This window comes from Metopolophium dirhodum, chromosome 4 (assembly GCF_019925205.1).
Source record: "Metopolophium dirhodum isolate CAU chromosome 4, ASM1992520v1, whole genome shotgun sequence".
Lineage (NCBI taxonomy): Eukaryota > Metazoa > Arthropoda > Insecta > Hemiptera > Aphididae > Metopolophium > Metopolophium dirhodum.
In genome coordinates this window covers 25,515,560-25,532,832 of record NC_083563.1, presented here as the reverse complement: position 1 = coordinate 25,532,832, position 17,273 = coordinate 25,515,560, and the positions used below count along the sequence as shown (strand labels likewise).

The 17,273-nt window shown below is 31.4% G+C and overlaps 2 protein-coding genes across 2 annotated transcripts in view; one reads left to right on the top strand and one right to left on the bottom strand.

Moving 5' to 3' along the window:
- The window catches only part of LOC132943468 (E3 ubiquitin-protein ligase MYCBP2), a 280,697-nt gene that overhangs the window by 57,148 nt on the left and 206,276 nt on the right, over nt 1-17,273 (bottom strand).
- Nucleotides 5,995-17,273, top strand: part of LOC132942994 (uncharacterized) — a 125,204-nt gene continuing 113,925 nt past the window's right edge. The window contains exon 1 of the mRNA XM_061011740.1: nt 5,995-6,580. Within this exon, the coding sequence (XP_060867723.1) occupies nt 6,386-6,580 (195 nt within the window). The 5' untranslated portion in view covers nt 5,995-6,385. The remainder of the gene's footprint in view (nt 6,581-17,273) is intronic.

The window sequence follows — 17,273 nt, the reverse complement described above, 5'->3', positions numbered from 1 at the left end:
AAATAAATAGGTATATCTTACTAACTTAAAAATAATCAAACAAATTTAATGTTAAAAATGTTTTGAATCTAAACAAATTTAAAATCTAAATAAGAGTATAGACAATAATATTAATTTACTCTTTTTAATAAATATAGTGATAATATTTTAATTTAAACTCATTAGTACAATAAAGACGGAAATAGCATCAAGAATAAAAAAAAATTGTCTATGTGAATGCTCTTTTAAAATTAAATGACTTGGATCAGTTTGATTAAAACGTTATTTCTCTGATTAATATAAAATAATTCAATTATACTTTATTTTTAAGTAAAAAATCTTTTTGTTTAATTTATTGTTTACTAATTAGTAACTTAAGTTTAATTTTAATATTACGTTTTATTCAAAAACACGTTATAATTTTTATCACCAATACATAATTATTACAATCAATGATAGGTAGTTCGTTATTATTTTAAAATGGTATTATTAAAAATAACTAATATTTTTATTTAAATTATTATAGGTGATAATTTACATGATAAATAACACTTATTCAAATTCCTAAAAAAAAATATACTTAATAAAATAAAATTTAAATTACGGTTAGGTGTTTATTTTTTAAATACAACAAAAAAACCACATTTCAGCAAAAACTGACGTTGGAAGTGTAAATATTCCCGTTTTTCAGTTTTTGACAAAAATACTAAGGATTTATGAACTAGAATTTAGTCAATTAGTTACTAGACCCAATTTTCTTCCAGAAACCTCTCATAATGTTGAAGACTTAAGCATTTTTACTGCTTCTAAAGGTGGCTATTTAGACGCTAAAAAAACACTGATCATTTTTAAATTAATACATCCATCGTTTGGTTCTTAATACAAAATTGATTCATTTTATTTGAGTTGTACATTATAAAAACATTAAACATGTTTAAAAAACAAAACAAATGATTTTTATTTATAACGTACCTAATATTTCTTAGCAGGATTAATTTAATTAACAATGTTTTGCCCATATACATGTTGTGATTTATACGAGTACTCTGATTGCTTGTATTTAATTCTGTATATATAAATATATCATACCTAAAGCTCTAGGTTTCTAAATAAAAATGTAGAACACATAATAACCCCATTGTGTTGATATTTCGAGCCGTCCGTTAGTTATCAGTAAAACGTTACGTTTGTTGGAAATATTAATATATTTGTTTATTGTCCGCTGTATTGTAGGTATAAAGAAATTTAATTAGGATTGATGATATTGAGATGAAAAAAAAATGGTCTATTGTCTGTTAGCACGGTACTCGATATTTTCCACTTCGAAGAAAATTTATAAATCATAAATATGTATTAATAAATGACTATCAATTGTACAGGTACCTAATATATAATTAGTGGAAATTTTTTTTTTACATTTATTTTGTTTCTATGGTGATAAGCAACGTGTAACCCAAAATCAGTTACTAAATAAAAATGGTTGTACCCAGTCCAAAAAAAAAAATGTATGTTAAAAAAATATCAAAATATATGAGTATTAACATAGAATAGTATATTAGATTCATGTTCGCCAATGTTAATAAATATAAATACCAAAATATAAAGGTTACCAAATTAATTTTATATAGTGAATCGAATTATATAGTATAGCATTGTATTACAATTTAAAATACGTTTAGAAATCGTTAATTTAAACGCTCGCATAATGAGCTTTTCCAACTTGTTTCTCAAATAAATATATATTATCAATACGAAAAGGTACGTACAAAATATAAATAAGTAGGTACCTGCTTTCTATATATACTTTCAAACCATCTATAATAAAATATTTAAGTATACGATTTCGGTGACAAAACTTGTATAGGTTTATTCACCAACTATATAGGTATATTATTATATGATATATATATAATGCGTCTAATATAATATTACGTCTTAAAATGTACCATATTTCGATCGTCGATTTATACAGAAAAAGGTCATATTTATGAGTATTTCAATACAAATATGAAATTATTTATTGCGCGGAAAGGTCTAAATTGATGGAATCGAAGGTTGTTGCTTTGTCGGGCACTTGAAATAATTAAGCGGACAAGGGTTTACCTCCAATACCACAAAAACGTACACTACCAAAAAGTTAGTGCCAGCCTCAATTCAATTTTCGATGTAATATAATTTCGAACGTTCAATTAATATAGTTGACAGCATGTGAGTATGTATCTACATTATTATAATATTATTAAAATACTGACACACGTCTCAAAAGAGAAAATAATTCGTTTCATCTCGCATCGTAATGTCATCACTAACCGATACACATAATATAATGCATTAATTGAATTATTAGTCATTATATTATGCGTCCGAGGGTGGTAAAATTTAATTTTACAATTTTTGCGAACATGCGTGGTCCAAACTGCAAATACCCCATAATTCATTATGATATTCTCATATAATATATTATGTAAATGAGTTATGAGTACATAATATCATATTATTAAGTATAGGTATAATATAATATAGTCTACACTCAACTCTGCTGCATAGTGCATACATATTATTATGTATAGTATATAATTTTCTCAGTTTCGGCCAACTATAACATCGCTCCGACGACGACGGTGTCAACTCATTAATATGTTAATGTAATTTTAATATAGTAGGTATATGATCCTGTAAAACCCATACACATACAAGTAGATAAACTAACCTAGTTTATAGAATAAATTATCATCCATGTCCCAAAAACATTGATTGTCGCGTCTACTTTTCAGCACAATCTCAGTGTCGTATGAGTACTCGTTTCGACTTAACGATATGATTATATAATATTATATATTACGCCCCATGCCATGGTGTATGATTTTATATTTTTATATCATACATTTTCGATGTAATTCATAAGGAATTGTTCGTACTTAATCAATAGAAATATTTTCAAACAATATTATTGTGTTTATTGATTCAAAATAAAATACAAGGGTACATCTTAGTATCTTACATATTATATTATGTCAGAATCGAATACGATATACAATTAAACATTATAGTTATCTATTGCACGACAATATAGGTATGTCAGAATTAAATAATAGAATTGTCTACTAATGAATAACTCATTTTATTTTCATTAATCAAATAGTCTTTGTAAATATAATTATAAAATGTTCCGTAATTTAAAATTATTTTTTATTTTTTTCTGCGATGAAAAGGTTAACGAGGCTATAATAAATAACATTTTTATTATTAGAAAAAAACACACTTCGTTTTATGTTTGTTGTACTTCAAACAAAATTTTAATATTATGCAAACTATTTTTAAAGGATTTTATTATTTTGTTTTATTGGTTTTAAATACAATTTTAATAAGTTACAGTTTTTATGATTTTTATGCATAAACTTTTTTTTAGTTATACTTAGGCCCTTATTGCTATACCAAAATTCTGAGATATGACAATATAAATACTATATAATATATAGACACTTGCAAATATAAATGATTCGATATAATATATTATATTGTTGGTTCATAATATTATTTTATGAGTACAATAGGTACATTAGGTACCAACGTAATGATATTTATATTTTATTATATGTTATAACTTATAACTTATAACGTTTTTATAATACTTATGATAAAATATTTTACATTCAATTGTTTTATTAATACCGATATTGTTCAATTAAAATAATTATAGCATTTTGCACCTACAACCAGAACCGGCTCAAATTCCTATTAATAATAACAAGTTGTCAATTCATTCATTAGTTATAGCCTATTGGTAATTCTGTAATATGTATGTATATATTGGCTTTAGACTATAGTACTAAGGTTGTATTTGTATATAATTTAAATAATATTAAAACAAATAAAAATTGTTAAACAGGAAAAATCGTTCCACTGTTATACATTCACGTATTTCGATGTATAAATTATACAGAATACAAAAATTATTTTTGAATGCATTTTGTAGTATCCATTAAATTACTCTGCGTAGTTAGGTATAAAATTCAGAGAATTTATTAATTATTTTGCATTTTACTTTTAAAAATAGATATTTTTAATATCAAAGACTCCCAAGAAATATTAAAGATATTCATAAGCCTTTATTTGAAAACAATTATTATTATCTATTACAATTAATATTCATACGAATTTGATAAAATAATGTAACTATTATATTAATAATTCATCTCTTCCATTAATTATTATAATCATCGGAAGTTAATATACATACAAATAACACACACATAGGTACAATGAACATACATACATACATACATACATACATACATATATACATACATACATACATATATGCATACATTGATACATAAACATACTGGTAGTCTACAAAAATAACAACAGTCAAATTTTCCAAAATCAAAAAGGTCCCTGGTTCCATAAAATCACAAAATGATTAAATAGTATCTAAAAGGAATAAAAGGAAATCCTGGAACATTAGTTAACCTTCTAGTCAATCGCTATAGAACATCTTTTATATTGTGAATACGGAATACCTCTATAAATACATGAACTACGTCAACAAATGAAATTCAAAAAATGAATATTAATTTGCAAAAAAAATATTTAAATATATGTCTGGTGCATAAAAATAATCAAAGAAGTACTTATCGAACATTTTTCAAAATATTTATTATTCACATTTATAAGGTATGTGTTAATTATTTGATTTTTTGTTTCTAAAAACCAGAAATTGTATTCTGGCTGTTATAATAAAGTCATAAAGACAACATTGATCATGAACATGTTTGATCTTTGACAATATTTTACCACGGACATGTTTGCCCAATTTTGACAATCATGCCCCGAAAATGTTATCGTGGACATACCTATAATAACAATTTCAATATTTAATTACAACATTAAAACACAAATATGAAACGTATATTTAAGTCTATTGATACTAATATTATGCCTAACTGCAATATTATGTAAACAGTAAAATAAACTTTAAGCTGACTAATACAACTTAAGGATATGGGAGAAGATAATAACTCTACATGGACGATGTTATCATCAGTCCCAATTCCACATTTTGCGACACCATCCTATAGGAATGAAAAAAATATGTATTGGAGTTAAACACTATAACGATTGACGTTGGTTTAGAATTTAGATTCGAAGTACAGGTGACATTATGTACCTGGCATAATTATACATGATTTTCTCTAAATCTAGTATCTATCAGTATAAAGTCAGTTTTTTTAAGATTTCGAACTATCCGAGAATAAAATCGATCATCCCGTGTATTACATATTATACATTATTATGTATGTTACAGAGCTTCCCTCGACAATGGAAATACAACTGCGTAAGTACCTAAACCTATACCTGGGACGGTAACGCTAGTAAACAACATTGACGCAGTAGCTACGTGTGCGCTCCAAAAAAATCGTCTCTACAATATAACCCCACTCCGAAAATACCGCCTCACTACACAGTAGTAACTAGTATTATAGAAGGTGTAATAATAATACGACATTATTATGTTCCGACGGAGTGTGCGCGTTTCGCGTTCGGCGCATCACACCGAAATACAATCCTTCAATTACGAGCTCGTAAAAAAAAAAAAAATTTAAAAAATAATACATCAATAACAATAATAATGTTAACAAAACGGGAGATAAAAAAATATTCGTATAATAATATCATAGGGGCGTCGTGTTTTATACTCATATATATATATATACATATACGTAAAGTATTATACAATATGCAACACGTACGTACGAAATGATAATAGTAGTAATAATAATAATAATAATAACATAATAGCTAACCGTCTGGCCGGCGTTCGTCTCGTGGGCGGTCGGTCGCGGCGGCGGTGGCGTTCGGTAGTGGCGACGGCGGCGTGCTTACAGCTGCTGCTGCGGGCCGACGAAACCAGTTTTTCGAGTGGGAGAAACGGATCCGGCGGCGGCGGCGGCCGTACGCAAATACGACAAAACGTCGCGTGCCTGCGCGTGTGTAACGACAAACAGTGTGTAAAATCGTCTACCGGTCGCCGCTGCGTCAGTGCGCGTCCGTCGATCGTGTACGGTCCGCGAGTCTGTCTTGGCGTCCGTCTGCTGTTTGGCACCGGTGGCCTAGTGCGCTCTCCGTGCGATTCCGTCGCGACGTTTTTCGCGTGTGCGTTTCGCATGTTACCGTCGACCGTTCATTATGATTGTCGTTATTGTCATCCGTTAAAAATCGTAATATTATAATATTGTTTTCCGTCCGAGGATATCTGCTGCACCGACCCCCCCCCCCCTCCACGTGCCATCGTCGTATCCGGTGTCCGTCGCCTCGCGCAACGCAAAAGTGCCGTTTCGTATCCGCAGTCGTCTTCGCGCGGTGCGGCTCTGTCCGTATTCATCTATGTACGGCTAAGGAGCAAATGGCCGCCGAGTGGCCGACCTTAGCCGTCGTTGTTGTGCTCGCGTGCCTCCTGTTGCCGACCGGCGGCGACGGCGTCCGACCGCGGGACGACGACGGTCAGCAGCAGCCCTCGTGGTGCCAGAGAGAAGAATGCAAGTGCGAGCAGGACGACGAAAACCGCTTGACCATCAAGTGCGCGTTTTCCGGCGAAAAGGTTAGCTTTTTAGTCGATTACCAGAGTACAATAGATGTAGCTAGACCATATAAGATACAAAATATATTCCACTGTGTAGCTTGAGCTAGTGGGCAGTATGTGGCGGGTAGGCCGAGGCCCGAGAGCACCTACGATGTATATAATATATGATTTAACTAATATCAGTCATTAGGTAGTCAATTATTTGAGATTATTTCTTTAGGCTTCCAAGACGGTAAATAGACGGATATAGGCAGTGAGGTAGACCGCTCTTCGGGAGGAAAGGACATATGGGTCGACAACGTGATTGGAATTGAGGCACATAATCTGGGGGTGGGCAATAGTGTCCTCTTAGCTTATAGATTTTTAGGTTTACCCCAGATCACGCCTATGGTTGGCGGTACCTATTGCGCAATAATATATACATTATGCAGTAATGGATGTGACGCGAAAACATTTCTGTCGAAAATCGTCGTGAATCGGCCGGTGGCGATAACAACCAGTGATATAAAAAATATCGTGGTCAACAGCTTATATCACAACGATATCGTACACGATGATAATATGGAAGGCGGGCACCTTGGCCGAAAATACCTCTGATGCTGTCATACGGAAGACCGTGGATTTATGGAATCTCACAATGGATTTTGGCGAATTGATACATTCGAAATGCTGTCGCCAAAACCCAGTGAGGTAGACTTGCGCAGTTCGACCGTGGTAAGCATAGCCGAAACGACCGCTGACAATTTTGTTCACGGTACCTACTTACTGCGTACAGGGATTTTCCGTCGGCCAGTCTTGCAACATTTGTCGCTCCCGATTTTCCGGAGCCACCACCATCCCATTCTCTACTTCACAGTTTTCACGTTTTTAACATCTGCGTGTGCGTAGCTGCTACACATGTAAGCCTAGTAATGTGTTTTGCGACAAAATCTTGGCCGTGGATCTATAACAGAATGTATTTGCATCGCCGTTTGCGAGTGTGTGGTTCAATCTATTGTAAGGTGCAGACGAAACGAGTCTTGATCGATTGCTGTAGGACAGTTTTCGGAGGATTCTTCGCTAGGTGATGCGTCAAGATTGAAAGCACAAATTCATATTTATATTATTCGTCTGTATTAAGTGGTGGTGCTAGGGGAGGAGGGGGCATAATGAGCATTTTCCCAGGAACACATCCCGCTTTTAAAGTTAGTGGCCTTAAGTTAGGACTCCATAAACTTTATTTGTCCGGGGGCCCCAGAAAAAAACCTTCCACTACTGTCGGAATAAATAATTTATTACGACTTGACGTCTGTTATTCAGAAATTAAAATATATATTTTATGTATTACTTATCATAATAGATACAGTTCAAAAAATTAGAGCAGAACCTTAGATAGTAAAAACAATCACGTAACGAGCAGATTTTTATTATAGCAGCATAACATTACATATTATATTATGTAAATATCAAGTATTACCATGCATTATCCACTGGCACTTGGTACAAGGTACAACCCTTTTTGAGAATATACACGATTTAAAAAAAGACTAGATTAGATAATAATTTGGATATTGTAATATGTGTGAAGACGTACTTTACAAGTTACAATGCATGTGTGACGACAAATTGACGACGACATTGCTTGATACTCCTACTAATTCCACTTTATGACAAAGGGGTTCCCAATATATTGTGACATACTCTACTCATATAAATCTTGATATTATTTGACCAGGTGTCGTATCTTTAAATGACTAAATTTATCTCATTGTAATGACTCGTTACATGGCATTGTTGATTCAAGTTACTTGTATTTCGAGCCTAGCCTGTTATGTTAATAAAATGAACAATGCATGTATAGGTGGATCCAGGCACCCATCTCGGAACGACGTTATCATTCTGACGGATGTGAATCCAAATAATTGGTCTAGGCTCGGGTCTAGGTTTTTTATTATTATTATAATTTATTCTCGACTACTAATAGGCGGCGGTGGCGGTTTCCAGTAGGTAGTTATGGTAGGTATTCAGGATGTTGGACGAGCTATCGCGATTTCTTCTTTCTCGGTAAACTAACACACGTGATATATAATAAATTATTTTATATTATTATCATTATCATGTGAGGGCGAGTGCGATACTCGATATGTATAATATTATTATTATAATTATAATCTCGACGGTCAGCGTAACCGCTAAATCGCGGTTTCCTCAACCCCCTCGAACATCCTGTCCAATAGCCACAGACGATCGCGCGCGTCACTCCGAAAGTCGTACGCTTGTTTAGACAATACGGACATCTGTTGGACGGGTATTGCGGGTGGGCGGGTATCGTACACCGATCGTAAACCCACATCGCACACGCAGTATCTCGGATTACTATCGCGATAGTAAATTATGCGACATTTTGTAGGCCGCGATTTGCATCGATTGCGCCGGGAATTCGTTCACCGGTTACTGCAGATCGCCGGTTTAATAATAATATAAAATAATATAAAATTATAAACGATTTTAATGGGTACCGAATCGAATCGCAAGCGATCTCTGATACAACTGCAGTCGTATAGTTGTCGGATTACTTGTCTCCCTTATATATTATTGCCGTACGTCTGCAGCAGTACGACTGTGTGTAGTTATACCATTATTACAGTGCGCGGTGATTAATTCGACACCGGTTTAGACCTGGGCCGCAGAGGTCATTCATGCGTGTGTGTGTGCTCGTGTAGATTTATATTGTTGTTACAACGTCCGAGCGGCACCGATCGCGGTGTATCCCGGTCGCCCCCCGCAAGTGGGTAACCACTACGAAATTATATAATATATAATATACACACGACCGTTGTGTTCTTGATAAGCGCTAATTGATTTGATCTGTCCGACCAGATTCTCGTACGTATACGGCGCTGCTATTCAGGCGAATGAATTGTTCGGCCGTTGCGATAAATCACTATTATCATCAAATTCGTAATTTGAATTATGCCTCGTCAATACACCGACGGCATGTACATCGTACGCGTACTGCGAAGTATTACGTCTGTTGTCCGTGGAGAACCATCATAATATAATATATGTGTATATATATATTTTACCGCTAATAAATTAAGACAGAAATCCGAGAGGGTCTAAACGCACTGCGTAACACGACTGTATCTATAACAATCAATCTAGGATTAAAAATACATGTCCTAAATAATACAATCTCCTACTTAGGGTCAATATTTGGAAGATAAAAACAAATCTTTTGAAAATTAAGATACCAATATAAATTGGACAGTATATTGGTTCAATACTAATCATTACAAATATACGGTGTATAGCCTATAGTTGGTAGTTCGGTTCACCTATTCATTTAAAATTTGTGTAATATTATTAATATATTTTTAAAAACAATATGGACACTCGATATTTCTCTTAATACATTTATTTCCTCTGTTTGAGTATATATTGTATACTCAAGGTGTAAGACACGGGACGAAGTTGAATCAAACGGCTTCAGTTGTTATTCAGATTCAAGATATATTTTGTAATTTAGATTTGAATTTTTTGTTGAACTTCCAGTATATAGGTAGTTGATTGTATCTCGTAATATTTCTTTTTTATATTTAACGTAAATATCAAATAAAATATGCAATTAAAATGTATGAAAGATCACATTATGCCGGAACTATAGAACGCCATTGATTTTTAAACGAATATGGTTATAAACTCGATCATATAATTGCAAGCATCATGGTAATCATATTGATGGCATTGAATATTAAATATGTGTGCCCTGTCAATTCGTATTATAATAGTTCTCATTAAAAATCAAATTAATTTTAGAGGTAGGTACTATGTATTACTATTCATTTTCTATGCAAAGTTTATGATGCAGTCGTAATGACTTCTAACATAAATTGTTGCATTAAAAAAAATGTCTTACACATCATAATATATTCTTTATCGGTATATGTGTTAATTGTTAAACATAAAAAATATAATTTTTCATTTCAATAGTGTACATCAGCTGTAGTTAACCGTGAACTTCGTTTGAAAGCTTTAATGGCAATTCGTCAATATGTATGTATATTTTTTTTAATACCATATTGCAAACGGACAAGGTCTGACTTGTTTACTTGACATTGAAACTATAATTATTATTGTTAACGGCGAAGCTGTTTAAAGTTGTAATTTTTCCTAATGTTAAATACTTATAGGTTGATACTTTGTTGTTAAATTTTTGTCTTTTAACGAATACCGAAAATGTGTATTATACCTTTTGTCGTACCTACCTAGTTAAATCCGATTCATATTAACGACATAAGTTTGAGACACGTAGTAATTTAAGTACAATAATATATTAATATATGACATATTGACATTATACTATAGGATTGTGTTATTTTTATTAATATTATAATATTATATAGGCACCTTTTATCATATCCATCATCTTCTCTGTAACTACCATTTATTAATATATGAATCGAATAATTTTGAATGAAAAAAACACGCTGTTACTAGGTTGGTACTATAAAATCAGAAGTAACGTTTGACCGTATTGGATAGAATTTAGTTATTATAACAATTCGATTGTAGGTATAGCGAATATTGCCTGGTACGGTCTGGACTTTCGAGTCTAAACCGCTATCCAAACACTGATATTGTCTTACTGTTGATACTATGAACATATGGAACCCACGAGATTGCGTTCTGAGGGGAAAAACAATGATAAAACAACATTATATTCCCAGACGAGCTATGTGGGGGAGCATCATATCATACCGGGTACCGGTAGCCGAATGGTAGAGCATAATATTATTATTTCACTTTACACAAAAACCGTAAGGCTGTATTATGATACAATATTATAATAATATGTTATAGACATTTAAATATTATTCATCACGATATTATTTAAAATACTAGCCATTATTTTAAAAGTAAACGAAGTCATTATCTCGAAAAGTATTAGTTATGTTTTTGAATTTTGTTTTCATTATACAAAATAACATTTTCTAAAAAACGTTAATAATACTTTTCGAGATAATGAGTGCTTACTATTAAAATAATCACTCAGAATGAAATACACGCAGTGCAGTGTACGATTCACGTTAGAATTGAATTGTGCGTGTGATTAACACACAAAGACGACAAAGTGTAATGATAATAATAATAATATAAACTACATTGAGACGAGCGACGAAGACGGTGTTGTAGCAGGAGCCGTTTACCGACGAAATCGTTTAAAACACATTACATGTATCTATAAAGTAAATAGTATATATATATAATAAAATAACAAAACTCGTTTGATAAGAGTCGGACATTGCACCTGATATACGACCGTGTATACGATAATATACAGAGTGCCTGTTGTGCAGTACAAACTTTGAGAACTAGCCAATGCGAATGGAATTGAAAACTTACTTTACGTATGTAGGTTTTTTAAGGGCCAGGTACTTATAATCTTTCGATCTCGTTCAATTTTAAACTCGTTGCTTTTTCGATTTTCGATTTGTTGTCTCCAAAACCCTTATTTTTATACGCACGTCATGCCGATGCCTGAAAGTCTATATAACTTGATAAAATCATCATTCTCGAAGTCTATACATGTACAACCTCAAATAATATAGTCTATCCCATTGTGATACACCAAATTATATTACAATACCTATACCTATAAACATAATATAACAACTTATTATCGATCGTGATATTTAAATGTGATCAGCTGATGCGTGTAACCGTCCAGCATACGACATACGACGTCACACACCCCTCGTCGGTCGCTATATTTATATAAATATCATGAGATATATATACACCGCGCGCACATCGCAACCGGAGCTAGACGAAAACGAGTAAACCACCGACTGCGCGTATTACACTCTATTATACAATGTATTACAATGTGCATTATATTATTATTACGTATGCGCGTGTACTGAGCGCATATTATTATATGTAGACCGCGATGAAGGGACATCGTTATTATTTGTACGGTTCGACTTATTGACTTACACGTTTTTTTTCTTATATATACATATATTGGAATATTAAAATCGTAGACGCGACCGTGTATATACAGACTGGTTTTAATAGCTCCATAAAACCGTCATTACAACGGGTTGGGTGCGTATAGAATACGTCGCGCACGCCCGGTGTTGTGTTATACATAATATTATATATATATATATATATATATCTATCCCCCGAAGCGTCCGGCGGCAGACGATCATTGTATGTTATACTACGGAGTGTAAACGGATTCAATCGTTTCGGCTTGTCTACATAATGTTATACAGGAGGAGGCGATTGTCGTTTGAAAACACTAAACACGCATCGGCGGAGGTATTTATAATGTATACAAGCGTATACGACTCCCGGTAAAGTATGTTATTATGAACTTGTCGATTTCCCCGGACTCGTGAGGTCGCCGACTTTCAATATTATTATTATTCGAAAATACTACCGCGGGTCCGGTTTCGACGGAGAAAAAAGCAGATAATATTATACGATGCAAAATATTATACTAATTCCGGAAAAAAGATAATTACTATCGTCATCATATTTACATGTTTAAACAATATTATACGCACCAATAATGATAGGTAAGTTTTGCAGTGAATGGAATTTGCACAAAATGCGTTTCGCGTTATAGTTGAATTTAAGAAACCGTATAGGAATAACAACTAACGAGACGATCAATCAGTGATTTATAACAATATTAAAAATTACTCATCTATTATCTTACCTATATGAATAAGAAATTACTCATCTATTACATTATTTATGGATAACTAATGTGCTATAATCATCTAGAATGGTTGTCTCAGATAACAAATTTATATTTTTAAAAAAATTGCTGAATTCATTATATATTATAATTTATAATTCATTATAATTCATGATATGATTACAGTCAGAGTTGATATTTTTTCGTCGCTTTTATGCTTGAATAACGATCGTTTTATTTGACAATTATTACGTTTATTTCACAGAATGGTCTCTTGTCTCTGCTTTTAATATCGTTTAAGACTTCAAAAAATAATGTCCTTTCTTGGAAAACCTTGAATCGAAAATTTTGACTTTGCGAAAGGTTTACAATGTTATGTGTATAATAATAAAGTCTAACCCGCGAGATCTTCACGTATAATAAACTACCGATGAACGACTGTGATGTCTATTTCCATGTCACACACATACGCATTTTACTTCTTCTACCATATATTATAAGTACGGCCATAATATATTATATTATACTGTAGCGTAAATATATAATATAACATAATATATATGTTTTCGCATGCCTTTGCCGCGAAATCCTTCATAATATCCTTTACCGACTCCTTTTCTCTCCGTCCGCTTATCGACGTGATTTATGCGTTTTTCTCGTTTAAAATACTATAATATCATATAATATGTTTTTTTCCGACGACGGCGTATTATAATAATAATAATATTATTATATTCTAAGCGGAGCGAGTGAAGGCTGTTTTCAGCATGTAAGTGCCATGTATAGATATTATTAAATATATATAAGAATAATATTCACTTTGTATAGGACGGTAAAGTTATTTGTCATTTTTTTAACGTAGATTTATACTTTTTCTATAATACTTTCAAGCGATTCGTGTGACTTTTTAAGTTTTCACGAACGTATTATACTAGGTACACGTCCTGACGAGACCGCGGATTGTGAACACGAACACCGTCATGACGTAACGCCGGACCTACATTATAAATAATATATAATATATATATAGGTAAATTCACCAATAAGTCCCGCATTTTATCCTTAAACGATGCATTTAATCAAATTATAATTTTTGAACTCTTAAATGAGAGATTACATATTTTGAAATACATACATGTAATATTGAAGGCCAGTACTCTGTGGTGAAACAATTTGTTCAACAAAAACCATCCTTTTAAATTGTTTAATCAAATGTATTTTTTTTAAATGTTGATGCGTCTAAATCAAAATGTATTGATTCGTTGATTTATTAAACTTTGTGCACTAATCTATTACAATAGTACAGTCCTTAAATCCTTAATAATGGTTTTATATAAAAAGAAATATAAAATAGTTGTAATTTTTAGTCTAGTACTTGTTATTAATTAGATTGTACTAGGAAAATGTTTACAAAATACAAAATGTTATTAGGGTAATATTAACTAACTATTATACTGAAAGTAACCTAACCTGTCGCTGACCCCCTACACCTATTCTAAATCTAATATCGTAGACTATTATTTCTACATTAGGTTTAATAACGAATCAGCAACAAGTCGTTCGAATTTTGTTTTAGATAAATCAATATTTTCACCCTGTATAATGTAAAATGTTATGCATTCTAAAATAAAAAATAAAAAAAAAAATTTTAAAAACACACTTTTCCATAAAAACATTTAAAAAAAAATTTTAAAAATTGCACTAAAAAGACAAAAATAATTCTCTGTACTTAAAAATAATGAAAAATTTATTGATGAAAAATTTAAAAGTGTGTGGTGCATCATACAAAACATTAAAAGCCGAGCTAAGTCTCACATACACTTCTTTGTTCAATCCTGTTTATAAGATAGTGACTGGCAGTATATTATGTCAAGTATAAGAGCAAAATAATGAAAAATTTACTGATGAAAAATTTAAAAGCCAAGGAAAGTCTCACATACACTTCTTTGTTCAATCATGTTTATAAGATAGTGACTGGGAATATATGTCAAGTGTATGAGCACCACACACTTTTAAATTTTTCATCAATAAATTTTTCATTATTTTTAAGTACAGAGAATTATTTTTGTCTTTTTAGTGCAATTTTTAAAATTTTTTTTTAAATGTTTTTATGGAAAAGTGTGTTTTTAAAATTTTTTTTTTTATTTTTTATTTTCTACTTTTTAGTTGAAAGTAAATATTTTTATTAAACGTTTAAGAAATATGTTTTCGGTACCTATATCAGAATACCGGTATAATGTTATTTGGTAATAATTACCGTTGTTACCATAGATATTATAATAATGGATAGGACACGCCTATACTTGCTTCGTAAGAGGTTGCGGTTTTTTTTGGGGAAGAGAGAAAGTTCAATATCTGCGAGAGATATTACGGCGACGTCGTGGGGACAATCCTTTTTTTTTTTTTTGGTCCATGTCCCAAAATGACAACGGATTATTGTATTGTCATCCAAGACCAAGGTCTATACCAATTTTCAGAATTTTTCATCTTCAAAAAGTGCCTCAAATCGAGCGCGCAAGATTTGATCACAGACAGACGTGAAACCAAACTTAAGAAAAGTGTTAAAAAGTGGATATGCATTCTAATATATTATAATATATATACGTATTTATAGATAGGTATGTATTGTACACCTAATACCTCCGCTTTATGCTCATTGTTTATGGCTACAATTATTTATTGTTTAAAAGCGTAATTTGTTTTTAAAAGTATTTCTTGGTAGAGACAACTTAATTTATTTAATTATAGCATTAACGTTTATACTTATCAATTATCTGCGCCTGTTTAATGAGTTCTAAATAGTTCAATCATAATTATATGTTATAATTAATGTATTATAATATTGTATAATAGACTATGGACTAGGTATGGTATAATATTAGGGTATTTATATATTATATTATATTAAATATAGCACCTGTCGTTAGAATATATTAATTATCGTAAATGTACCTACATAGATTTTTTTTCTTTTTGATAAAACGCATTAATTGCAGTTATAGTGACTAATCATATTATTATAACAAATAATTTCCGTATACACAATTATAACACGTTTTTAGAATATAAAACTCGTTAAAATACAAACTTATTTTAATGTATTAATAATGGCATTGATGTTGGTATTTATAGGAAATTTTAGGTTTATTCAGAGAATCAATAAAAGCACAATTAAATAATTGTTTTAAATGAATCAAAATTATTAATGGTTTATAAGCTGCAGTTTTAAATTAATTTTTTTAGATGTTTTTTATTATTTATACCTAGTTATATATAGTTATATTTTAATTGAAATTACTCATATGTACATAAATAATGGTGTTATCAAACTAAGTTGTCTGACATCCTTTGAGTTGTCTATTATGGCTGAATGGTTGCTGGATTAATATTAATTTTCTAAGTTTTTTGTATATTTTATAGTTCCCTAAAAATTGAATCAACGTTTGTAAGAACATACATGATTACAGCTATCGGCTTATGTTTACAAATGATATTAAATAACTATTTACTGGTTTTATAGCATTTTAGTGTTCATTTATTGTGAATAAACACAAAACGCAATCAATATTTAATTTCCGTTTTAATACATATGCATGCGTTATAAAATTATGTACATTAATTATTTGTTATGTAATTGTGTGAAAAAAATGCACAGTACCTATATTGGTGAACAGAATAACTATATTGTTCTAAGCACATCCAATTATAATAATAATATTATGTAGTACCTGTGTAGATGTTATTTTTCCGATAAAACATATTATGTCACTACCTACAGTAGATATACTTACCATTTTTTTTTTTTTTTTTTTGGCATAATTAGAAACTAATTTAAGTATTTTTGAATCTGTCGCTTCCAATAATTATTCCGCGTAATTTGCAGATATAACACGACTATAATCAAATTTTCCAAAAATAGTGCCGTGACTTAAAAACGGCAGTCTTGGCGGTGATACCGATATATATGTAGTATATTTTATTGGCTGTATTTTTAGTCCGTAAAATCGCGTAGTATTA